Genomic DNA, 27486 nt, shown 5'->3' with positions numbered 1-27486 from the left:
TAACACTCAGCTAGTTGCATTGCCATAAATATATCCATTAAATGTTATAGCCACCAGTGGTGCCAGTTGGAGCAAAGTTTATCAAAACAAAAAGAGCTAAAAGGAGCCCAAAAAACTTTTTTGGAGCTAATAAAAATAGCAAAAATTTTTTCAGTAACTTTTATTATAATATATTATATGTTTATAAAACTCAAATTAAATTCTTTAAATGTATTGGAAATGGCTAACACAATGTCATCCGCCGGGCAATTGTCCAACACCGCGAGTTTTAAAAACTTATTCACAAAAACTTTTAATGAATTGCTGTAGTATCTGACTACAATGCCTACATATTTTTTTATACTTATGTCCGTTGCTTGGACGATAATTAGGCAAAATTTATTTTGTTTGATATCAGCCATTAGCAAACTTTTGAAATATGGATTCAGTACATTCTTGAGTATAGCACTACACTTTGATCGTCGTAGCTTCAAATTGGGTGCAGTTTTGCTATCCGAAAATATTACGCGTGGCAAAATTGTTAGATGGCCAACCACTCTAACTGAAGTGCGTGCTACAATAAATAACGCATTGGCCAATTCCGCTCTGTGCACTTCCATTTGTTGATTATTTACAAATGAAACTGTCGGCTGAGTGCCAATTATAAATGGCGAAGCTGCGTTTATGTGCTTGCTTGTGACAGCGTGACGAATAAGGCCGTGTAATTTGGATTTCAAGCTGCAGTGGCAGTACTTACATTGGGAACCTTTTCCATTCTCGCTCAGCCACTTGCTGAATCTTTTGTCTTGAAACCATGTGGATTGCGCTTTTTATGGTATGTTTATTTTGTTCTTTTGTGCGAAGTATTATTTTGAAAAAAAAAGAAGTTTCGGGAACTCATCATCACCTAGAGCAGACATCTGTGCACACACTAGTGGAGAGTATTCAGCAACAAGGAGCTGAAAACTCTTAAACTATTTACAATGGGCATCGACGACCGGTCAATAAAATCAATAAAGGGGAACTCTGTGGATTATCTTATAGATTCCTAAGATTCCTGTCAACTTACACAAAAGACATGGATAGAGACGCCCTGGCTTAAGAGACATCGGGGTTAAAACACTCGCGGAAGTTGCGGAAGGCTCAGCTAAAGAAGCAGGCAGTAATCGAGTCGGCGTCAACACTCCGATCAAATACCAGATGACGTAGCGGCAAAGATAGTTGAAAAAACGGCTGAGAGCTAAGTCTCTGTAAACGTCTCACTGCTCCCTTACGAAAGCGATTGAATCGGCGACGTTGACAGTGAGCTCGAGGCATTGATGAAAACGACTTGACTTGAAGACTTTTTAAATCAAATTTCGTTAAAAATAAAATTACAATAGGAAAATGGGTTTAGTATTGTATTCGAGTTCCGAAATCCCACTTAAGCTCTCTACGGAGTATCAACAAATTTATTCTATTCTAAAGAGATGGTTTACTAGATAACATCAAAAATCACGTTTTTTGGACCTTTTTGCCCAGTTGGCAGAAATCTCGGAGAATGTAAGATGAACCGAACTCTATAGCGAATTTGGGAATATACATATATGTATTTATTTTCTTTTGCATTGGTATTATAAGTATTTAAGAAACAATTGAAAAAATAGAGTCGGAAAATTTGTACCAAAATTATTAATATTCGTCAAACAACTTTGTGTTAGTAACAGAAGTTCTCGAAAATTAAAAAAGTTTTTCATTGTATCCCAGTAAAAATCACATTTCGTGCGTGTAAGATACCAAGGCTCATGGCTGAGATGCTTTCAAGCAAAAAATAACGCTATAAACTTTACACTCGCTGCAAAAACTCTAGTATCCCTTTGTCAAAACTAAAGCGACGGCTACGCAGGAGGGTGAAAAAGTGTATTATTCTTCGACGCTTTAATGCAGCCTTGATGAAAAGGCAATGAACGGTTTCGTCTTGCCCTCTGTAAGAGACAATCAATCGATAGTTAATGCAGACATATTCAAATGTCTTTCAAATGCTGCTTGTATTAACAGGATCGATGTCAGATTTTTAAATCTCATTTTTTCTTAAATAGTACCTTTAGTTAAACATATCACAAACCATTCAATAACAGCCTCGATATTTCATAATCTTTAGAAAATAGCAAATGCTATGCCAGTACCCAAAATAAATAGCCCTATCAAGGTTCAATCATTTAATAATGCAGTAAAAAGTTGGAAGTGGAATACCTGCGCAGGTGTAGCTCCGAGGTCTATTTTCGAAACTCTACTGTTTGTCTTGGTTGTAAATGAATATTAATGTACTATACACTGCTGTCAACATTCGAAAATTCAACTTTATGCTGACAACACAAAAATATATCTTTCTAAACCAACTAGTCTTCTGAGGGACCTGATAAAGTATTCAAATGATGACCTTAACCGCTTTTACGGATGGGTGAAGCTGGATATTAATTATTGTATCTGGAATGAAAGGTTTATAGAAGCATGGATTCTGGCACTCGCTACAGTTCGACATAAGTTCTGCGGCGAAATACGATTATTAAAAGAAAATATGACCATATATTCAACTTCTCGAGAAATATTCAGAGCTGTGTACCACTTACCCTAATTTTCAAAGCCTTTTATTTTTGCACAAGTTTGGCGAAATATTTATTTACGAAATTAAAGTTAACTTCTTACACCTCTTGTCTCATAATCCGTTTACGCTAGTCACATGAAATACTCCACCCAGTGCCATAACTCAGCCTCATTGGTTAAAGCTGCCCCTTCACAAGCACTTTTAGTGCTTATCCCTCACTCTTTATTAATCTAATTAACCCTATCAATCATATAACCAATATAACTTATCCTTTTCCTAGTGATGCAGTTATTTAAAAGTTATCCTTAGAATAATTTTGGTTTTTAAGATATTCACAAAACTAATTTGTATTAATATAAAAAGTCAATGTGCAGGCAAAAAAACGAATCTTAATTTGTGCAAGATGTAATAACACAACATATAAAACTAAAAAAAAAAATTGTTTTACTCCCTAATGCTTCCAGGTTTTACTACTTGTCATTATTGTGCCCCAGAATGATTTTACTCAATCTTCATCCATTTTGAAGCCTAGAACAACATGACATTTAACGTGGAAGAGGGCTCGAATACAAACTATCAGTTTATATCGACAACAACGCTAGGCATACTCACGTTGCAAGCTCTTCGATGCCCAGCGAGTGTAAGACTGTTGGCAAACTTGGTAGAGAGTGGCACGTTGTAAGCTCCTTTTGGCGCGGGTAGTAAAGTGTTAGCACTGAACAACTTTCCTCTTTCATAGTTAGGCCACCTGCAACGAGTATAATAATAAAAATGTAACTATGGCTGCAACTGGAAAAGCAAAATAAACAGAAATTTGGCATTAGGGTAACGTGGAGATGCATAAAACTATGTTAGCTAAAGTCGTTTTTAGCCCAATGATTTGCATTTTCTTTCCCTAAATGGGCGGTAAAAAGAGTACATAAAGCTTCGATGAAAAAAATAAAAAATTTTATCCATTTTTATTATTTTTATGTTTTTAACGATTGCATGGGGAGGGAAATACAGTGGAATGGGATGCATGCATTTGAAGGTGTTGCAGATTCGAGAAGTGAGTAACTCTAAACGATTTGTTTGAAAGCGCAACGTTGAGCGCTTCTATGCATTAGCATTTCGCCATTCGCTTTTCGTTTTAATATTTGCTGCTCTCGTTGTTAATATAAAAATACACGTTGCATGGGGCAGGTATTCACCGTCTGCAATTGCTACTTACCTAGCGTAATTGCTTTCCGTGACGAACTATCATAAATGCACTCGGCAATGAGTCGATCACCGGGCATAGACCGCACCGGAGCTGGCAGATGACGAAAGTCTTGGTAAGCCGGGTCGATGTTGGCATCCATTGCGATTGGGGGAAGCTCTTCAGTCTTCCGTATCTGCAATTATAATTTTGATGATTAGTTAGTTCATTAGGACTATGTAATGCTGTCAGCAGATTGTGGTTGAATTATTTCAAAGGTCGAAAGCTCAGTGAATAGTGCAATAATGGTACAATACTTTCCATGTAAGACTTTAAAAAAATTGTAAGACTCAAACAAGGCGAATCTATTAAAGGTGGTGTTGGTAAAGCTGATTTGTTTTTTTTTTTTCGCTGCTTCCACGTAGCTGTCAGCACAGAATAAAACAAGGCGAATTAATTTTTTGTTTTCTACTTCGCCAATACCTTGCCGTGACAATGAAACGTACAAAACATTGTTGTTGGTCTACAGTCACAATCTTCAATAAATGCGCCTTGGATAACGGATATAATGAAGTTTGGGTGTACATTAAAAAAATTGTCTTTTATTTTTTTATTTTGAAAATAAACATTCCAGAAGCAAAATAAAGGAAAAAATGATTTACGTAAACTTGCTCGATGGAAATCACGCATCTATGTAGTACAAATGTAGGCGCCGCACCATGAGCAATGTCCTAAACATAATTGCAGCGGACAGCGGGTTGACGGGTGGTGAACACCTGATCCCGTCAGAAAATTCGGTCGGTTAAACACAATTGCGATGGGGACGGTTTTCAGCTAAAATTTTGTGACCAGAAGAAAATCAAGTTTATGATGAAATCTTTTCGTTCGCTATATTGGTGAGTGTACATATCTCAAAATGAAGACTATTGAAAGACAGTTGCGAATAATCAATGTTTTGTACACAATGAGCACATTATGGCCTTCATAATACTTACAGCTTTCATTTACCACTTTCCCAAAATCCTTCCAAATTTGGCCCTTCTTTTGCACATTTTGGTATTCCTTCGGAGATGAATAGCAAGTGTATCGTATTTTGGCACTTCCTCTATCAGCGGCTCGTTGAAGCTCATTGTTAGAAAAAAAAAATCTTTTTAGATTATTGATATTTTGAGGATTTTCTTGAGCAAATCGAAGAAATATAATTTGCTGTAAACAAACAATTTGTCATGAAGTGATCAGAATAGTCTTCAACCCCACGGAGAAAATAGAAATGAATCTAAATATTTACCCGCCGAAAAAAAAATTACTGATGGCAAGAAATTCAGCCCGTCAGCCTGTTACCCGCTGTTCGCTGTTTAGCACAATACTCGTAATGCAGTAAGGTATTTGCAGATCAAAAATCTGTGGCTTTGCTGTTTTTAAAGGTAAGAACTTGATATTTGGTATGGAAATATTGGAAATCAAGTAAATTTAAGGCATGAATTTAACATTTTTGCAGCACAATGGCATTTAAGAGATATACATTTAAATGCAGCCTTGGAAAACATAAAAAGTACTCTTTCTGGTTTCTGGTTAAATGAAAAAATCGGAGATTAATTATAAAACTTGCTGAGATATTGCAATATGGGTGCCAAACGAAAAGTATATAAAAACAATTTTTCAATCAGATTCCGAGTTGACCATTGAAAAAACCTGGGGGTTTCTAAAAATTAATATTTGAAATATGTATATATAAGGTTGTCAAAAAAGTCTTGCGGTATTTCCGCAAGCATGTCTTTGCAAGCGCGTAGTTCTAGTTGTATTCGTAGCATCGGTTCACGCTAGAGCTTTTTGGAAAGCTCTTTTCACGTGCTAACACGTGTTTGATTAATTGTTGTTTGCTTTTAGTCGTTCGTGAGTTATAGTATTAGTCCGGATCTCGCACCAAGTGATTACCACCTATTTCTGTCCATGGCGAACGAGCTTGGTAGTCGGAAGTTGTCCACAAGAGAGTCCTGTGAAAATTGGCTCTCCGAGTTTTTTGACAATAGGGAAGCGAGCTTCTATAAGAGGGGCATTATGAAGTTGGCATCTCGTTGGGAACTCGTCATCGAACAAAACGGCGCATATTTGACTTAAATCGCATTATTATAATAAATTTTATGAACAATTGAAAATTCAATAAAAATACCGCAAGACTTTTTTGACAACCTTATATATTATACATACATATATATACATACATCCCTATTCTCTCAAAGGTGTAGAGTTTTTCCGTCTTTTACTTGATACTAAAGAATTTCCATCTTCCCTGAAGATCTAGAGGGCGTACAGAAAGCACCATCGTCTTCAGTAATGGAAATCGCCATACCCACCGGATGCTCTCTATCAACCCAATTACTATAATACTTGCTTTAAAAGATCGATCAAATTTGGGTCGAGTCTTGAATCAGTGTTTATTGGATTGTGGTACGTGTTTTGTAATCCTTATAGATTCTGCCCTAACTTTCGAAATCCGATATTTACCAGTGTGGACAAGGCCGACTCATTTCGTCCGTATTCTTGTTTTTATGTTTATATACAATACTTAATTTGATTTCCAAATATTGGAAATATAATACAGACCCTAATTTTAGTCATTCCGTATGTATGGTAGAGGAATTTTTTGCAAAATTTCTTAGAATGGCACAAATGAAGATCGAGATTAAAGGCGATGAAATCTAGTTTTAGAATGTGTAAATACTTTTTGGTTAGGTTAAAAGCCTAGAGACACCAGGCATGCTCCGAGATCTTTATAAGTCCAAGTATTAGGGTTTTTGGTTGGTCCATTTATGTGTACTTTGAATTTGATATTGAATGATACCGAGAGGGGTATTCTGAAAATATCATTGAAAGGTTGCGTGTAGTACGATATATGAAACTCAAGACGATGCCGGGTAGACCTCTTAAATTTTTGTGTACTAGTTTTCTTGCAAAAAAACAAAGATCTGAGTACTTTCTCGATTAATACTTGTCTCATGTGATTTCGAATTAAATAAACCCCAAGTGATTTTTAAAGTTCAGGTAAAAATAACCCACTTAAATATAGTCTTAACACTTTTTATGCAGAGATATACCATAAATTATTTTTCAAATCTTTTACATAAGGGTTTAGATCTTTGAACGACTTTGCATTGCTCTCGAAAAATTTTAACAAATTTGAATGAAAATGTAATGCAATTTTGTTTGCGATTCGGAAAGCAAAGATAATGAGCGTTTAAGGAGTGCACTTAAAAATAAAATTTGTTGTTTGTTAAGTTGATGTTTTCTTCTTTTAAAATATTGATAGATTATCTTTAAAAATTATTCCTAGATCGCCCGATTAGGCATTGACAATACCTTTACTGTGACATTGCCTTGATCGATTATTGTATAGTTAAAATAGAGAGTGGACCATACCCATGGCATAATCGTTGTTAATATATGCTTGAATTATACAATTATTTTATTAGTATAATTTAGATTCCTGTTGCGGGTATTAGGCACTCACTCGCTTTTAGAGGTCATCGACGAATAAAACATCGTTTCTATTTCAAGAACAAATTTCGCTTAAAAAATTTCCATAGCCTTTTGTTGGAATACCCTTATTCAAATAATAACATTATGGAACATTTTAAGTATCGCTTATACCTGTATAAGTACATATATCTGGTCACACTGAAAATTGATCTATCTCTTAATGTTTGATTCTCTATATTCGTAGACGTGGTATTGGTCTTGCTTAAAAATAATCTATAAAATAAAAGACAATCATCCAAGTAAACATAAATAAAATACTAGTGTTATTTATTTAATCGTAGAAGTTAGTTTTCCAACACCTTTAAATGCAAATTTGTGGACTACTTCCAAGTCAACTAATAATTTGGCCGGACCGCCCACAACTTAAAAAAAAAATATTTAATCTTTTGGATGCTTCGTTGAAAATATGCGTGCAGTCAGTCACTTAAGTACACCAGCTCTTACTTTGGAAAATATTGAAATTAACGCGCTTCCCAATATGTAATCACAAACTTTTACACACAGCGTTTACGTATTGGCAGATGCATCCGCATGCACACAAATTTAGCTGGAAATCTTAGATACCGTCTGGAAGGACATCAGAGAAGAGGATCTGACGGAGGAACGGTCAGACTCTAAGGCGTGGGCTGAAGCTTTCATTACCGAACACCAGGAGAAGGTCAAAATAGACTCCGCGTAAGCGCAAGCGGTCGAGTGAAGGGAAATCGGCTGAAGCCAAACGAACAAAGGTGTCCGTTACTCAGATGATTAATGTCATGGCGAAGAGTCTTTCGCGAAAATAGCGAAAGAAAGCCTTATACGGGCGGTGATTGATCGCAGTTCCCTCGATGGTGCGATCTCTCAAGCAAACTGAGGCCTGATAAACAGGAGTCTTTGGAAGGTGTACAGAGACATCTTAAAAGAAAATCCAGGATGGTTTCAATCGCGTCAAACTAATAAGGTGCGCCGAGCAACGTTCCGTGGACCTTTACACCCTGGCAATTAGTCGCATAGGGGAACTTTGGTCGGGAGCCCGCCTTGATGTGGTCTCCCGAGAAGATATCGCCAACTGGGCAAGATTTAGAGCCTGAATACAAGACTACCATTCTGATCCAGAGGACCTGATAAAGCTAGTCAACTCCGAACTATCTACCAGCGACTGGAAGGTAGCAAATATTGGCGAAGTGGACGGCAAGAGGAATCTGACCGTGATAATCCTCAATGAGGAATCATTGGACCCCCTCGCCAGTAGGAAATCGAAGATTAGTTATGGTTTCCAACCACTGACTCCCCATGTCTCAAGACAGGATGTAGCTAGCAAGAGCACCTCCGCAGAAAATACGGCTTCATCTGCGAAGGCGAACGAGGATATTACAGACAACGATGAGGTGGTATCCATCTCCGGCATGGTAGGCGAACTCTTTGAAAGGGTTACTTTAGAGGACATGGTGGGGAATACTCTGATCTCTCTGCTATGAAAGATGAGGAGTCTCTCCCCTCTACATCCGATGAAGAGAACGCAGCTCAAACCGTGGTTGGTTGCCCTTCAATAACGACCAAAAGCGATGGTGAGGGTTGTACAAATCAATCTTCACCACAGTAAGGCGGCACTCATCCTCCGTCTCGCAGAAAGAGTAGAGGATATCGTGCTCATCCAAGAACCATGGGTCGTAAATGATCGGGTTTGCGGTTTGAACAATAAGGAACATAAATTTATCTATGTCGCCGACAAAGGTAAACCCAGGTCGTGCATATTCGTAAAGAAAGGTATTAATGTGTACTTATTGATACAATTTAGCGATGTAGATAACGTCATCATATCGGCGGAATCCTGCGGAAGGACAACATGGCTTGCCTCCTCTTATACGGCACACGACGCGGAACAACCATCTCCATCACCACTCATACTGGGAGGAGATGCTAATGCACATCATTATGTTCAGAGGCAGTTCAGACACAAACGCACGTGGTGAGTACATTTTTGTATTCATTATGTGCAACAATATTTATATTAATAACATAGGTGATACCCCTACTTTTGTAACAACTACGCAATGTGAAGTTTTAGACATCACGTGTGTCAAAGAACAAGACGCGCAAACTTTAAAAGACTGGAGAGTGTATACAAACAACTTCTTCTCAGATCATAGGTATTTAATGTACAGTATTTCATTGCTAACTAAGCAATTCAAGCCGGTTACAAACCGCAGACTCACACTCTGGAGGATGTTTGAAACCACATTATCTAGCAATTTCCCTGCCGCGACACACAAATTAACTCCGAGTTACAGCTCGACTCAGTGGTTGATGAGCTGACTTCAGCATTCAACAAGCTGCGAAAGCAGCATGCCCTCAGAGAACGAGAAGAGCGAAACCGAAAGCTCCACGGTGGTCTACTGATATAGCAAGCCTTATAAGGGAATGCAGAACTATGTATACCGAAGCGAGGAGAACTAGATTTAAGTATGCCATAAGGGCAGCAAAAACAGCGTCGTGGAGAAACTTCTGTCAAAAGATAAAAAAAGTGTTTCGGAGGCCAATAGACTCCGGAAAGTTGTATTAATAAGCTCTAGCAACCCTAGCTACCTCATACAAGAGAATGACAATTGGACAACTAGCAGTTAAGAAACAACAGGTTGTCTCTGCAACGAAGACAGTAGAACCCTATAGTTCACAACGGCAGTCCCCCAATCGAGTTTATAACGGAGGATAACATAAAATTTCAGCTTCAAACAGCTTCAAACCTTACAAATCATCGGGGCCAGATGGAATCATCACCGCTGATCTGCAACATACAAAAGAATGATTCCACCTACACTCGCCTTAATTTTTGAGGCAGCGATACGACTTAATTATATTCCCAAGAAATGGGCAAAAGTAAAAGTGGTATGCAATCCCAAAAGAGGGAAACCCACACATACGAAACCGATGGACTTCAGGCCAATTAGCCTATCATCCTTTTTGTTAAAATATTTACAGCGGTTGCTAGATGCGCATATCAAAGGAAATATTAGCGACAAACTATCACCTTCCCAACATGCATACAGCGAAGGCAAATCAGTGCTAACAGCGCTAAATGTCCTAGTTCACGCAGTTGATAAATCACTTCGCTATAAAGAATACGAGGGTATATTCTAGACATTGAGGGTGCCTTCAACAATATAGGTTAGGTTAGGTTTGCCTGGTTGGCAATAATATAATAATAATATAATATAAATAATATAATTTTTTTATGTTTTCCTCGCAGGGATAGCTCTAGGGGATTAAACGAAGGCATGTAAGTATGTACCTGTCTCAGTTTAACTTCTTTGCCGATTTGGTGGGTGCGCATCATCACAGCAAAAATGTTTATGCCTTGGGGCGGAAAAGCATAGGCGGTGCAGTCCTCAATGCATTGTCCTTCGGAGATTACCTCTTTTTGTCCTGGTGGAATTATGTGCCGCCAATTTGGATCCATGCCTGCAAAAAAGATCACAGTCAGTGTATTGGACCAAAAATACCAAATAATGCATACAGTATCTGCCCAGCGAATTACGAGCGGTAAAAGTTTCTTATAAAATTACTGTTAACTAAAATTAACCGTTATTAGCAGACGTTTAGCTTTAACTATTGCGTACTTAAACAAAGGTGAAACCTATTGGTCAGAGATTGCATACGGAGCAGGAAGGGCAAACAGTTCACCTCTGCTTGTGAACTACCAAGAATAAAACATCACCTATATTCCCATGGGCATGGAGCTGGGTTCATTTCCTTGCCAACATTCCGTTGAACCCTCGGACCAATACATTTCGATTCTGAATAATATTTCGTTTCTACGTTTAAGCTGTGTGATGTTTTTCTTAGTAGGTTATATTTTTACTCGATATAGTGCACGTTGTTTTACGAAAGACCAAACTTTCATCGCCTCAATCTACCGGGGTCGTGGAACTCAGTGAGATTGCAACTGAATCGACAATTTCTCAATCTCCCTTAAAAGCAAGGTGTGCCAACGAAAAAATTAATACGACATAAATTAAAGAAAAAAACATCATTAGTCTTTATTATGCAGTTGGTAATTGAGGTTTTGTGTACGCGCCAATTATATACTTATATAATTGAGGTTTTGTTGTTTAGGGGTAAGGAGCAGTACCTTTGTTAGATATAATTTTTTTTTGGAATTTGACAAAGTTTTATAAGTTTGTTGCACTTTGTGTACATACATACACATGCCCCACAAAGTCCGCGTTCACCCTACAATAACTTTTTAGTGAATGAAACACACAACCTGATTTTATAATTTTTATAAATTTGTATATATTTATATGTTTAAGTTTCAAAAACAAAAATAAATTTCAAGATTCCTCATATAAGTTTTTAGATAACGGTGCATAATGGCTGTAACAAGTAAATAAAGCGACCATAAAGTCTGCGTTCAGTCTTAAAGTCTAATACAAAAACACGATATGCTATATGCAAAAATTAAATATAATATTTAGTTGGATATCCACGTTGCTTAAGGACTTCACTCAGTTTATTTGGCAGTGAACTTACTAGTTTCTCTGTTTGCTCTGCTGTTATCTTCCTCCATTCTGCCTGCATAACACTCCGCAAAACCTCTTTAATAGTAATCACTTGCTGACGAATTCTTTTTTCCAATAGATCCCACAGATGCTTTATGGGGTTAAGATCTGGGGACTGTGGCGGTGTTTTAAGCTGTTTTGGGGCGTTATACAAGAGCCAAAGCTTAACGATCTCGGCTGTGTGCTTCTGGTCGTTATCTTGTTGAAACCAAAATGTTCTTGATAGGCCGAGATTTTCTGCACTTTGCTTTAAATTCCGTTTTAATATGTTCAAGTATCCCCATTTATCCATCGTCGAATCAATAAATTCTAACTGACCCACCCCATTTGCCGCAATGCAGCCCCAAACCATAACCCCGCCACCTCCGTGCTTAACCGTGCCAACAAGATTTTGCTTTTCAAGAACAGTTTCAGGTTTTCGCCAAACAATTTGTCGGCCTTTTATTCCGAATATACAAAATTTACTTTCGTCTGAAAATATTACTTTTTTCCAGAGCTCGGGAGGCTTATTTATGTACTCATTAGCAAACTGAATACGTTTCCGTCTGTTCACAAGAGAAATGAAAGGCTTTCTTCAGGAGGCTCTACCATGGTATCCAGCTTGACGTAGAACTTTTCTGGCAGTTTCAGCGCAAATACTTTTTTTAAATGTTTGATTTATGTTTTTAACTAATTTTGAGGATGTAATCCGGGGGTTAACATTTGCCAAGTTGATTATAGAACGCTCTTACCGGGTCGATAATTTTTTCGGACGCCCCGACCTGGGCTTAGATATAAAAATTCCAGTTTGCCGAAAATTTGTTACAACTCGCTGAATAGAAGAATACGTTCTCCCAATGGATTTTCCAATATTTCGGAAACTTTTTCCGTCTCTCCACTTTTTTATAATTATTTTCCTCTCAGAAACGCTTATCTCTTTTCCCTTTCATTTCATGTTCTTTAAATATCTCCAGTATAAATAAAATGTTCAACAAAGCTTTGTTAACATTCAGTCGAAGTAATGCGCAATCAAAAATTAATATAAACAAGGCAAAATATTTTAAAATTAACGGTATCATTAAAATAAAAAGGCTGAACGCAGACTTTTTGGTGCCACATTTACATGCTGCTGAAATTATTTTCCCGTTATCTAAAAGGTAAAGTGAGGAATATTGTTTTTTTTTCCCTTAACAGCTGGGAATGTAGTGAATAAACAAATTGTAAAGATTTCAATTTAATCATAATTTTCTATTTTGTTTTTAATACATTTAAGAAGGTTATTCGGGTGAACGCAAACTTTGTGGGGCATGTGTATATGCATTTTAAGCAAATATCTTTAAATTTTAAAGCAAACCTTCAAAAATTGATTTGCACTGTCTAAAATAGTTAAAATACTCTATACGAATATCTCCGTACTGCAACTACCCTTCCACCACCGCCTCGAGTAATTTAATAATATTTTTAGTACAATATTTGTTGACTGTAGTAATTTTATTTCCATTTTCATTCCCACTACCGCTAACATTCTCATTCTCATTCTCATCCTTATTCCAATTTCCCAATTTCGACTCTCACAACTCGCTTAATACCACAACAAAAGTGTCCGTTCGTGTTTTTTTTAAGTGAGTTTCGATTGACGTACACGAAAGCACAGTATAAAATATAAATTCGGTTATATTTTTGACGAGGTATTGCGCGAAAAATATTCAGGCTTGGCCAGGTGCAGTTGTGTTAAGAATATTTTTTGCCCCCACATACTCCTACAAACTTATATGTTCTATAAAAACATGCTGATGCATGTACATACATACACTTGTGTTCACGCTATAAAAATGTTAACAAAACGAATATCATAGTAAAAATAAAATGGATCAGTCTACCGCACAGATGAGCGTATGTCTGTATATACTTTGCTGGCATGTACATAGGTAAAAACTCCCACAACTCAGTCATGGTCTATGCAATTCGGCCCAGTGCTGTTGTGGCTTCCGGCCCACAGCTCTTCTAGTGCTGCGGTTTACAGCCTGAGAGGCGAAATTCGCAATAGCTCTCAATTGGAATGATGTTGCGTGTCAGGCCAAGGGAAAGCAAAATAGAACAACGTCGTACGAAAGCTAAAGGAAAATTATTATTGCTGTCGATTTTGACAATTTCATTTCAGTCAACATGAAATTAAGAACGCAAGCTCAATAGGTACGAGCACTCGCCAACAAGTAGGTGGCTTAATATAATATCCTTTCTTTATTTTAGCTTCTATTACATATTGTTTTAAGTGTTGTCACTGGGCCCGTAAGCAGAGCAATTTTCAAAGCGATTCATTGCACGCGACCGAAATGTTGAGAGAATGCGATTCGTGTTCGTCAGCAGTAATCCACGTACAATTATAACTGAGATAGCCAAATATTACAATAGTTCCCCTACAATTAATCATACTCCGCACTCTATACTCATACTATTACAAAGGGTTACAAGTCATTACATAATTACCAATTGATAGAATACCAGCGTCATTTGGACGCAGCACGTGGGTGAAGTATATCCGCAAGCCAGAATTGTCTGCCATTTGACGACTGTGTAGTTGAGCAAAATCCGGTTGTAAATTGGTGTAGTGCGTCTCCATTAGGTAGTACTTGGCCATGTGAGATTCCATTGGATATCCAGCTTCGTCAGGAAATGTAAAACCCTGTGGAATAAAAATTTATTACAATCTTTAGTAAGATGAAGTGAATTTTATGTTAAACTTTCGATGGCTACAAAGTATCCTATTCTTTTATTCTGACTTTAGCATACCTCTATTTTTAGAGTTCGAGCATTACTCAGGTAGGAGTGGATTTGTTTTTTTTGTTTTAAATGGCTGGTGGTGATCTCATTCGACAATCTGAAGAGTCGAAATGAAAATATCTTCTGCTCTGAAGTATATTTTTTGCTAAATTTGATTGTGTCATAATGGTTTTAAAACTATTGTATATGTCGATGATTTAAACCATATATCGATGATTTCTCAAAAAAGTTATATCTCTGTTATAAATGAAAAAAAAAAAAAAAAAAAATTATTCAAAAAAATAAATCGACTTCTTTTATATTTCTCAGCATTTCGGTATATATGTATTATATATGACCAAATCTATCGATTATTTTACATAGCATGCAAATAACTGTTGACCGTTTTATTCTTTACGCTCTGTTCGCGTACACAACCGAAAAAAAAACATACACACTCGCTCTCGCTCTGAGCAAGAGACTTCTTTTCTTTTTGTTTTTGTTTTCTCTTGAGCGCATTGAGTTCAGCCATTCGTGTGACGCTCTTTTAAGAACATCGTGTAAGGAGAGATACGATTAACGTTCGCAAAGTGAGACTCAGTAAGTGAGCAAATGACTGAAAAGGTCAAAGTAAACGGCCTTCACATTAATTTGCCTTGTAGATAAAAAGAAATGCATTTTTTTTAAGAACAATTTAATTTTATTTCCCTTTTATATCAGTGGCAGAAGGCAGAGAAGGCAGTGCACAAATTTTCAACCAAATTTTTCCAAAAATTATTTGAAATATAATTTTTTAACTGCACCAAAAATGTTGCCATAAAAAAAATCTCATTATTTTGAACAACGGGTCGCCAACGCACTTTTCCTCACACAATTCATTCACACATATTGATCTTACACTAGTGGATGCACAGTTAAGCCCCAGGTGTATTTGATATACTCTAAAAGACTTATATGGAAGTGATCACTATCCTATTTCCTGCGCAATACACACAAGACTAACCACATGTGACCTTAATAAATCTCCCAAATTTAAAACGGATGCCACAGACTGAAATCGATATCAACTTTTGTGTGAAAAAAATTTCTTTGATTGTAGCTCCACCAACGTTAAAAAAATATTCTGCATGGTGGAACCAAGACCTTAACAATCTTCGAACCAGTAAACAATCCCTTTGGCAAACCTACAAATCTTTGCCTTCCAACCGTACTCTAATTGCCTATAAGAAAGCTAACCCCTTTAAAAAAAACGTGTCAAAGAAGCCAAAAGAGCATCAATAGCAACTTTCACTAAAGAAATTAACCCGTCGTCAACACCAAAAAAAAATTGGTCCTCTATCAAAGCTCTTACGGGTATCCCTTCAGCACCTATCAACCCCATAGAACTCTCATCCGTATTAATTACCAATTCCCTAGACTTGGTCAGAATATTCAACTGACTTTAGGGAAAACCACAGGCAGAGACAGGATATCTTACCCCTTGCTACGGAACCTTCCCAGCTCCTGCAAAACCACTCTTCTATCACTCTACAACGACATATTCAAAACTGGTAAATACCCTAGGCTGTCTGCCGACGTGATACCAATTTCCAAACCGAATAAGCCTACAAATTACCTCGATAGCTACAGACCCATATCACTTCTCTCTTGCTTAGGCAAAACATTTGAAAAAATGATAGCAAAATGGCTTATGTGGTTCATAACAAAAACGGGTTTGTGAGTCCTAATCAAGTTGCCTTTAAAAAACACCACAGCACCATGGAAGGTCTTATTCCCCTGCAACACTATATATCAGATGCTCTTTCATCAACAAATCACGTAACATTACTGTCGACAGAGTCCATGTTGTTCTTGAACAACTGCCAGCGTGGCATATTGGCCCGAAAATTACCAGTTGGTAAAGTCGTTCTTAACGAATAGTACATTTTAAGTCAAAGTCAATGGTGGACCTTCCTCAATGCTTCGCCTTGAAAACGGTATACCCCAAGGCTCTCCTCTCTCAGTGGTACTCTTTATTATAGCCTTCGAGGAAATAAATAAAATTGCCTCCAAATAAAAAAGTTTAGACTTCCGGATATATGCTGACGATGCTTTCTTTTACACAAAAGTCAAAGACATCAATAAAGTACAATCAATATTCGAAAAGCTGCTTGACAATATTAGCTCCTGGAGCAAACATTCAGGATCAATTTTAGCTTTCAGGAAATGCATGACACTGCATATCTGCCGGAAGAAACTATGCCCACAAATACAATTTAATCATTAAAATACAAATATAATAGGACTATGAATAAGTTCGTGCGGTTTTACAACAGATGGCGTAACTTGATTATTATTCCATCGATCCACATTTCCAAACATTCATTGGAGAGCTACTGTCGTAAGGCACAAACGTCAGTATAAGTTTTTTATTTGAAGCGTAAACAACAATATTTTTACCACACTTGAAAATGTCGAATTTCGTGCCAAATAATGTGTTTTTGCGGGGAATTCTTCTTCATTATTTTAATATGAAGAAAAAAGCAGCCGAAAGTCATCGTATCTTGGTGGAAGTTTATGGTGAGCATGCTCTAGCTGAGCGAACGTGCCAGAAGTGGTTTGCACGCTTTAAAAGTGGTGATTTTGGCTTGGAAGACGAAGAACGCGAGGGTGCGCCGCCAAAGTTCATGGATACCGAATTGGAGGAATTGCTCGATCAAGATCCGGCTCAAACGCAAGAAGAGGTTGCAAAAACTTTGGGAGTTGATCAATCAACCATTTCCAAACGTTTAAAAGCCATGGGAATGATCCGAAAGGTAGGCCATTGGGTGCCGTATGAATTGAAGCCAAGAGACGTTGAACGCCGTTTTATGGCATGCGAACAACTGCTTCAACGGCACAAAAGAAAGGGTTTTTTGCATCGAATTGTGACTGGCGATGAAAAGTGGGTCCATTACGACAATCCAAAACGTCGGGCAACGTATGGATACCCTGGCCATGCTTCAACATCGACTGGTGGGACCAGCTGGGTGTTGTGTATTATGAGCTACTGAAACCGAATGAAACGATTACGGGGGATGTCTACCGACGACAATTGATGCGTTTGAGCCGAGCACTGCGAGAAAAACGGCCGCAATACGCCGATAGACAGGACAAAGTTATTTTGCAACATGACAATGCTCGGCCACATGTTGCACAAGTGGTCAAAACATACTTAGAAACGCTCAAATGGGATGTCCTACCCCACCCGCCGTATAGTCCAGACCTTGCGCCATCCGATTACTATCTCTTCCGATCGATGCAACATGGCCTGGCTGACCAGCACTTCCGTAATTACGATGAAGTCAAAAAATGGATCGATTCGTGGATTGCGGCAAAACCGACCGAATTTTTCACAAAGGGAATCCGTGAATTGCCAGAAAGATGGGAAAAAGTAGTAGTAAGCGATGGACAATACTTTGAATATTAAATTTGTAACCATTTTACGTCAATAAAGTTTCAAATTTCGAAAAAAACCGCACGAACTTATTCAGGTTAATGCCCGAAGATACTTGGTATTATATTCGACAACAAATACACTTTTAGAGAACATTGTCTGTACCTCAGGAATAGTCTTACTAGCCGACTTAACATCATCAAATACCCCTCATCTCTCTCTCATCTCTCAAGCACCTTCATATCCACACAAACACCCTCATTAACATAACTAGAGCTTTATTAGTATCAAAAATAGACTATGGACTACCTATGTTGCGAAAGGTTACTTTGGCAACCCATTTCACATTTTCTCACCTCTCTGTTTTTCTCATTCGCCAATCAACAGCTGTCAAAGAGAAGCAAGCTTTCTTTTCGATTCTAGACGTTGGCGAAAGCGCATGGACGTGCGTATAAACGATTGTAAGGAATATGTAACATAAAATATTTTCACATATCTATTGTAATCTTTTGTCAACTTATTAATAAATAAAATAAAGTTTTCAGCCTTTCCAAACAGTAAATAAACCAACCATTCCTTATTTACTGCACCAGAGCTAGATAAAACGGATTTCAGCCGCGTCAAACTGCAGTCGTCAACAACTTATTTATGGAAATTGCGCAATCTCGAACCTAAAATTACTAAACAAGCCTTAACGCCTTTCCAACATCTCCTACTAAGTGCATACTTTCCGAGGCTGGCCTACCCCTTATCCCTGATAGATACAGAATTCTCAACTTTAGGCTAATGCCGAAGCTTTTGACCACCACCAATAGACTTATTTTTAATACCTTGAAGACTGCTTCCAAACACAAACGAACATACAAGATAAAGTCCGCTATACGAAAGTGCATTTCATCAATGAATAACCTGGGAATTCAAATCACAAAAACATCGCATAAATTGTGTCAACAGGTTCCCTGGACCTTCTCCCACACCTCAATAAACTCTGACCTCCACAAGTTCTATAAAAATAACACTAGCTCAGAACTGTTCAAACAACTCTACGGCGAACTAGTCAACAGAGAAGAGTTCGCTAGTAGAACTCACATATTTACAGACGGGTCTAAATCCGGCTATAGCACAACTTTCGCTGTAGCATACAATAATGGTGCATTGATAACAGGAGGCTTGTTACCAAGTTATAGCTCAATATTTTCATTCGAAGCAACCGCTATCCTTAAAGCAATGGACTTTGCGTCGAAATCGAAAGGTAAATTTGCCATATTTACTGATAGCTTTTCGGTAATACAAGGGCTATCCAACATTTACGGTAGTAGTCAAATTCTTTCCCAAATACGGGATTACTTAATAAAAAATGGAGACAAAATACGTATCGTCTGGATTCCAAGTCACAAAGGCATTCTGGGAAATGAATCGGCAGATCTAGCGGCCAAATACATGCACCAATCCCCAGTTTTTCTATTTACTTCACTTGTCTCTAAAGACCTTCAAGGCTACATAAACAGCTATCTCCTTCGACAAAAATATGCATTGTGGGCACAATTCAGGTACCCGTATAAAGCTTTTAACCCGGAGTGTGAAAAAGCAATATATGCATCCACATTATTAAGGAATCAAATTTCTGTATTCTTGCGTTTAAGGATGGGTCACTCCAGGCTAACCCATGAACACCTTCTTCTATCCACGTCTCCTCCCACATGTCCTTTCTGTAACGAACAACTTAACCTTATACACATAATAGACATCTGTGCAAATTTAAATACTAAACGTGTACCTATCTTTGGTTCCAAAAGCCCCTCCGAACTTTTAAAAAATACCACAACAGAGAATGTCATTAAAATATATACATAACTTTATCGGCATAACTAATCGGCCTAATTGAAAGCTTGTAAAATTGTCATTTATCCTATACCTTAAAACTTAAACATAACCTCATAATTATTAAGCACCGAAGGCCCAAGCAGTTAGTGTGCTCTTTTTTTTGTTTTTTAAGTTAGTGTAATATTTTATATTATTCTAATAAATAATAATAATAATAATTTTATTTCCAATTATTTTGCTGTTTTGTGATGATTATATACATACAGGGTGGGCCATAAAGCGTTTGCTTTTTGAACCACCTATTTTTTTGAGAATGGTAACACAAATGACATGTCAAATGTGTTCATAATTTACTTAAAGGTTTGACATTTACGAAATGGGACGCTATACGCTGGAACAAAATTGGGAAATATTGAAAACCTATTTCCAAAGTAGTGAGTCTTCTTCTTCTTCCGCGGTTACAGTAAATGGCGAGCGTTACCGTGACATGCTCAACGAGTTTTTGTTTCCGAAAATTGAAGAGGATGACATGGACGACATTTGGTTTCAACAGGACGGTGCAACTTGTCACACTGCCAAAGTTACACTCGAACTTATGGCTACCGTTTTTGAAAACCGAATAATCAGCCGAAATTCCGATATCAATTGGCCGCCTCGGAGCTGTGATTTAAGCCCGTTGGACAATTTTTTGTGGGGAGCCGTTAAGGACAAATGCTATGCGAACCATCCAGAGACGATTGATGCTTTAAAACACGAAATCGAAGTTGTCATTCATTAAATTGGAGCTCAAACAATCGAAAATGTGCTTAAAAATTGGGTTGATCTCATGGCTTACTGTAAAGCCAGTCGTGGACAGTGATGGTAAATGTAGGGAAATTTCCCTACATGTAGGGATTTTTGTCGAAAAATGTGGGTGTAGGGAAAAGAAGGACAGATTTTTTTAAATTCTGTAAATGTAGGGAATTTTCAAGAAGGAGAGAAAAAATTTTAAAATAGCGGGGTAAAATTAAAAAAGTTTATTTAAAATAAAAATCCGCAGTAAGATTTCATGCCAGACTTCTTTTCCTTATGGCAGCATACTTTTAAAAGCGTTAATATGGCAACATTGCCTGTTTTTTTCTTCGTTAACGCTAGCACGATTTTTTCTTTGTGCGAAAATTGTTAGTTGTCCCACGTTTTCTGGTGCTTTTCACTTTTGAAGTAAGTTTACAATTATTTTAGTTTTAGCTTTTTTTATATTTAAAATGCATATATTTTACAGAAATGAGCTCCTCCTCTTCGACTGACTCTTCGGAGGAACACCAGGAAAAACAATGAAGTATCGGAAACAAAAGTTCAATAATAAGTGGCTTGACGACGAAATTTTAGTGGCTAGTTTGAAGCTGTGGCTAACGATCCATTCAAATGCAAATGCACTGCGTGCGACAAAGTTTTGAGCTGTGGCAAGTCTGATTTACAGAAGCACGCCGAAACAAAAATGCACCAAAAAATATTAAGGCAATTAAAAAGACATCTAAAATAAACAGCTTTTATTAGAAAAAGCGAGTAAACCAAATGGATCCAGAAATTTCGAAATAAGACTTAGAATGTTCTACGCTGAGCATAATGCTGCGCTGCAAGTGGTGGACCATTTAATCCCACTCTTAAAAGAAATCGTGCCCGATTCTGAAATAATAAAAAAAATCTGGGCTTGGAAGAAAGAAGTGAATGAATTGGCAAAAGAAGAAAATGACAATTTAGTTAAAAAATTAAAAGTAAACAAATTTTCCATAATGATCGAAGAGAGCACAGACATCGGACTCAATAAGCATATGTGTCTCATGGTGAGATTTTTCGACGAGGAAAGCGAGCGGCGTGTGGTTAAGCTGCTGGATCTAATTCCAATAAGAACTGATTGCACTGCAGAAGCTCTGTACGAAATTTTTAAAAAATCTTAAGCAAACAATTCAATTTTGACGTTGCAATTGCCTCATTATAGTGTAAACACAGGAGAAAAAAATGTAGGGAATTTCGTAGGGAAAATTTGTTGTAAGCGTAGGGAAAAGTAGGGAATTTTTTTGGGCTGTGTAGGGATTTTTCAAAAAACCATTTACCATCACTGGTCGTGGAAGTCAGTTTGCGTAAAAGACACTTATTTGCAGACAATGAGAAACGGTCAAGAGTTATTTGCGACCGCTGTTATTTTATGCTGTTTCGTACAATCGTTATGCCAAAAAAATTACTACGTGATTGGGGGCCGGAAAAAAAGTAAGAATGGAACTAGATTTTTTCTTGTTTCCATGTTCAGAAGTAAACATTTTAATAGTATGCCGTTTTTATCTTAGACACGTACATATATTTAAATTTTTTTCCTTCTTTTAACATTTTACCCTGCAGTAGTTAAGCCTCTGATCCGTTTACTGGTTACTTATTTGATTTAAGTATTAAACCTTTTTGGATAGCCAAAAAGATGAACGAGTATTAATTTGCGAATAGTTTCTATACAACACATTTTTTAACATTTAGTGGCAGTCTCCGACTATCACTCGCAACGTTCGGACGTTAGTTTTACTATTTGCGCTAGTAGTTCGGTTAAACAGCGAATTTTCATTCTTCCTTTTAGTTTCTGCTTCTTACATTCATACACGTGTTCATTTGATTTTGCTATATTAATTCTCTATATAGTTCACAAGTGTCGCAGTGATGGCCCCCGGGCCCCCCGATTTAGGGGAAAATCGTTTCTCCGTACTATCTGAAAGCCCGAAAGCGAAAAAGAAAAGATCTATTTTGAAACTTCAAAGTGATTTTCCTGAACTACCAACTATCCATAAATCAGAACCGAAATTTGGAGTTGTTGCATCAACCGACGCTGGCAAGCCTCTTTCCGCATACTCGTGTTTCGCAGTACACAGAAGGCTTAATGCTATCAGTAAAGAAATTATATCAATCTCTAATTTAAGAGACGGTAATCTTCTCTTATTGGTAAAAACGAAGTCTATAGCAGAAAGATTTATAAAGACCAGTAATCTAGCAGGTATTTGATAAATTACTTGCAAATTACATGAGCAGCTTAACTATGTGAAGGGTACCATTTTCGCCCCCTGCCTCAATAATATTCCTGAAAACGAAATCGTTTAAGAACTCAAATCTCACCATGTGGTGTCAGCTTACAAATTTACAAAAACCGTGGATGGAGTAATCAAACCAACGGGAGTTGTCCTGCTGACTTTCGACCTTCACAACTTGCCAAGCAAAATAGATATATCCTGGCATAACGTAAAAATACGTGAATATATTCCCAACCCGATGAGGTGCAAATCTTGTCAAATGTTTGGCCATACGATGAAACATTGCAAGAACCCACCGAGCTGTGTAAACTGCAGTCTCCCACCACACCCTCCACAAACCTGTTCACGCGTTAAATGCGCCAATTGCGCCGAGAAACATCCCTCCTCCTCCCCACAATGCAAACAATTTCAGCAGCAAAGAGATATATTACGTATTAAAATAAACAATAAATGCACTTTGCGTGAAGCATTTAACATATACAGAAAGCAAACAACAACAAATGAACTCTCCCCAATAAGCTACTCGGCAATCACAGCAAGAACGAATGAAATCAATGAAAAGGAGAAGAATAAAACCTATGAAAAAGATCACAATCAAACAGAAAATATAAAACAAAAACCAGAAACGCACCACGAAATTCAAGCGCCTACGCATCATTCACTGAATTTGTATTCAAATCTCAACTCACACGCAAAAAAACCACTCTGCAATGAATTCCCACCTATCGCCAGTTACTTCTCACACTCTTTGCACTACGCCAAACATATCAGATTTCCCTCATTCACTCGCTAATCTTCCCAGCGAAGCAACAAATATGACACCATTAACTTCTCTCTCTAATCTTGCACGATTACACTCTCCGGAAACAGTTAAACCCAAAAATTCATTTACGCATCAATCGAGCATATCTGATGAGAGTAGTGCTCTTAAATAATTCTTTCTCGTACCTTACCTTGGTATGTCTCTTAAAATAGTTCAATGGAATATGAAAGGCTATTACAATAATTTTAATGAGCTATGTTTGCTTTTGAATGACCAAAATCCAGATGTTGTATGCATACAAGAAACGCATATTCCTTTTCTCACGTCCAACTCACGTATAGTTACCCCAAGAACATATATTGGTTACTTCTCTAATTTACCCAATAATCAGTCGTCAAAGCAAGGAGTTGGCATCCCTATAAAGCCTCACATCCCCCACAAACTAATCACCATAAATTCTAACATTGCATCTATAGCATTAGAAATCTACTTAAACTCAATCCGCACAGTAATAAATATTTATATACCCCCGATTCAAGACTTTTCGAGTGAATAATTGATATCATACAAATCCCAAGTTAACTCTCAGTTAATAATAACTGGGGATTTCAACGCTTGGAGCCCTCTCTGGGGCTCCAGTACTACCAATAGAAGGGGTACTAAAATTGAAAACCTAGTTTTCTGTGAAGACTTAGTTGTCCTCAATGATGGATCGGCTACGCACTTCACTACGCGCAATACATTTACGCACATCGACCTAACCTTAGTTTCATCCCAGATCAGTCCAAGCTGTAGTTGGAATGTCAGTGACTCGCAATACGGAAGTGATCACTACCCAGTCTTCACTACATTAACACTGCAAAGCACCTTCATAATTAAAAAACATGTTCCTAAATTCAAGCTTATCATGCTAACTGGGATTTATATCAAAGTGAATGTAATAAATGCTTTCGAAGTTGGTCGACCACCAATGTTAACCATATTGAATATTGCTCAAAAAAAGACCAAATTATTTCAAGTAGGTATATACAGACAAAGCCATGTATCCCGTGAAGCAAGGCACTTACTGAATTTACATTAATTGAACTAGAGTTTGCATTAACTCATGCGAAAGGCAAAACCCCTGGTGTTGACCGAATTTCGTATTCCATGTTGAAGTATCTCCTGATATTTGCAAAAAATAGATTATTGTATCTATATAACAATATCTTGCTAAACGGAGTTTACCCCCATGTGTGGAGGTCAGCCATTGTTATACCTATACTAAAGCCTAATAAAGCTCTACTTGACGTCAATAGTTACCGACCGATCTCTTTAATTTCGTGCATTAGTAAGACTTTGGACAAAATGTTGGCCAAACGGCTTATGTGGTACGTGGTACATAACGAAGTGCAAACTAATTAGCCATAATCAAGTAGCTTTTAAGAACAAACATAGCACAACCGACGCACTGCTTCATCTCCAACATTACGTGTCTAAAGCACTTTCAACCAATAGTCACGTCTCTGTACTAGCGACGGACTTCGAAAGGGCATTCGATCGCGTGGGGATTCATGTGGTGTTATCTCAACTTGAGGCATGGAGAGTCGGTCCTAGGGTTTTTAATCTCGTTAAAAACTTTATGACTGTGCGCAAGTTTCAGGTTAGAATAAATGGCAACCTCTCCAATTGTCACCCACTTAACAATGGGATCCCTCAAGGGTCCCGTTTGTCAGTTGTACTATTTGTCATAGCATTTGAATAATTTAATAAAATTATTTTAAAATATAGAAACATAGGTCTATCTGTTTATGCAGATGACGCAGTAATTTTTACAAAAGAAAAGAATTTAACTAAAGTAAACAACACATTTAAAAAGATAATTACAGACATAAATACGTGGGGTGAGCTTTCCGGAGCAAACCTATCAATTGGAAAATGTAAAATATTGCATATTTGTAAAAACGTAACTGTTTATACCATACTTTGACAATTAATAACTTGAATATAGAAAATGTAAAGTTCTTAAGAATTTTTGGCATAACATTTGATAAAAGATTTACATTTAAGCAACATTGTTTAGGTTTAAGAAAAAATCTAGCTGCCAGACTCAATATACTCAAGTATTTGTCATCCAAACACTCTTTAATCCATACAAACACCTTAGTCAATATCACTAGAGAAATGATACTTTCTAAGATAGACTACGGTCTACCTGTGTACGGATGGACTGCCAATACTAATATTAAGCTACTTGATGCTCCATACCATACTGTTGTTTTTCGTAGTATAAACACGTTCCCAACATCCCCCGTAAAATGCGTTTTGGCAGAAGCTGGTCTCCCTACTATAAAGGAACGTGTAATCGAAGCGACATGCCTACTAATTTCGAAACTCTTTTCTACTACTAATCATATTTTGCACAAGGATTACATATCGGCGTTTCGAAACAAACGTAGATATAGGCTCAAGTGCACAATTTGCCGCTGTATTTCGTATGGCTTAGAGATTGATTTGACTCCACCTAGGAGCTGCACTAAATTAAACTGCCAACCATCGTGGTTTATATATAAATCGAATTTCAACACCGTGCTTCACGCACTTAATAAATCTACGACAAGTAGTTCGACCTATCAACAACTCTTCGCAGAACAGGAAAGAAATTCCCGGAACAACAATTGGAATTTTTTATATACGGATGGATTAAAAACCAGCACTAATAACACCACGTTCGCTGTAGTTAATCAACAAGGATTGCTCATTTCTGGAGGCCAGTTATCTAAACACTGCTCGGTGTTCACAGTGGAAGCAATGGCCATATACAAAGCAGCAGATTTCGCGCAGAGTAATAAAGGAAAATTCCTCATTTGTACGGATAGCATGTTGTCTATTAAAGCCATACAAAAAATTTATAGTAGTAGCAAATTGGTTGACAAAATAAGAGACCTTTGTATTCGGAACTTAAAAAAGATCAACATTATGTGGGTACCAGGCCATAAAGGCATCCGAGGCAACGAGCGAGCCTACGAAACAGCTCGACTTAGACTTATGCCAGCAACAAGCTCATTGTTTCCAGTTTATTCAGAGAATGATTTACATAGGCATATAAAAAAACATATTGCCTCGATTAAGCTGGCAGAATGGTATACGTTTAGGCATCGGTATACTGAATTCAACGGCAGGCGCAAACCATCTCTATACCCAAGCAATACACTTCGATATTTATCAAGCCAGTTCGCCAGACACAGAATCGGACATACTAAACTCACACACCAACACCGCCTCACAGGAGGTACCCAACAACAATGACCATTTTGTGATAATAACGCATCAGCTGACCATCTTTTAAACGATTGTCGTACCTTACAAAGTTTCAGGAAAAAACGCTTCGGATCTACCAAACCTTCTGCTCTGCTGGCTACGGTTTCTACCACCAATATAACTGCTTTAAATAATTTTTTGAAAGATTGTAACTTAACTACTATGATTTAATATGATTTGCTAATAATAACACAGACCGTTCTATCTACATATCTATCGAGTTGTAGGCCCTGGCAGCTAGTACTCGTTCTTGTATTAGTTTTAGTATTATATATTATTTATAATAAATAAATAAATAAAAAATAACATTTAGTGGAAAAGTTTAAATTTTAAACTTTATCAAGCAGCCATTTTTAATTGTTAGTTCTTGGTTAAAATTGTACCGATCAATTTTCTTTTACTTAATCTTTAAAATCGAATATCTCGAAAACGCTGTAGTTTAGAACATCGAGTCATATAACTAAATTAATCAGATATGATCTGGATAATAATTTGCTCAAGTATCTCGGACGACTTTCCCGGTAACGTCGTATAAAGATGTCGGCGTTAAGCTGAAAGTAATTTTTGCTGATAAAGCAATAGT

General features: G+C 37.3%; 1 protein-coding gene across 1 annotated transcript in view; it reads right to left on the bottom strand.

Annotated features, from left to right (window-relative positions):
• Positions 1-27486, bottom strand: part of LOC129240339 (MOXD1 homolog 2) — a 170572-nt gene that overhangs the window by 44022 nt on the left and 99064 nt on the right. Inside the window, exons 5-8 of the mRNA XM_054876085.1 lie at positions 14282-14477; positions 10546-10715; positions 3774-3936; positions 3176-3311 (exon numbers count right to left, since the gene is read on the bottom strand). Of these exons, the coding sequence (XP_054732060.1) occupies positions 3176-3311; positions 3774-3936; positions 10546-10715; positions 14282-14477 (665 nt within the window). The remainder of the gene's footprint in view (positions 1-3175; positions 3312-3773; positions 3937-10545; positions 10716-14281; positions 14478-27486) is intronic.

This window comes from Anastrepha obliqua, chromosome 3 (assembly GCF_027943255.1).
Source record: "Anastrepha obliqua isolate idAnaObli1 chromosome 3, idAnaObli1_1.0, whole genome shotgun sequence".
NCBI lineage: Eukaryota > Metazoa > Arthropoda > Insecta > Diptera > Tephritidae > Anastrepha > Anastrepha obliqua.
This window is presented reverse-complemented; position numbering and strand designations above follow the sequence as displayed.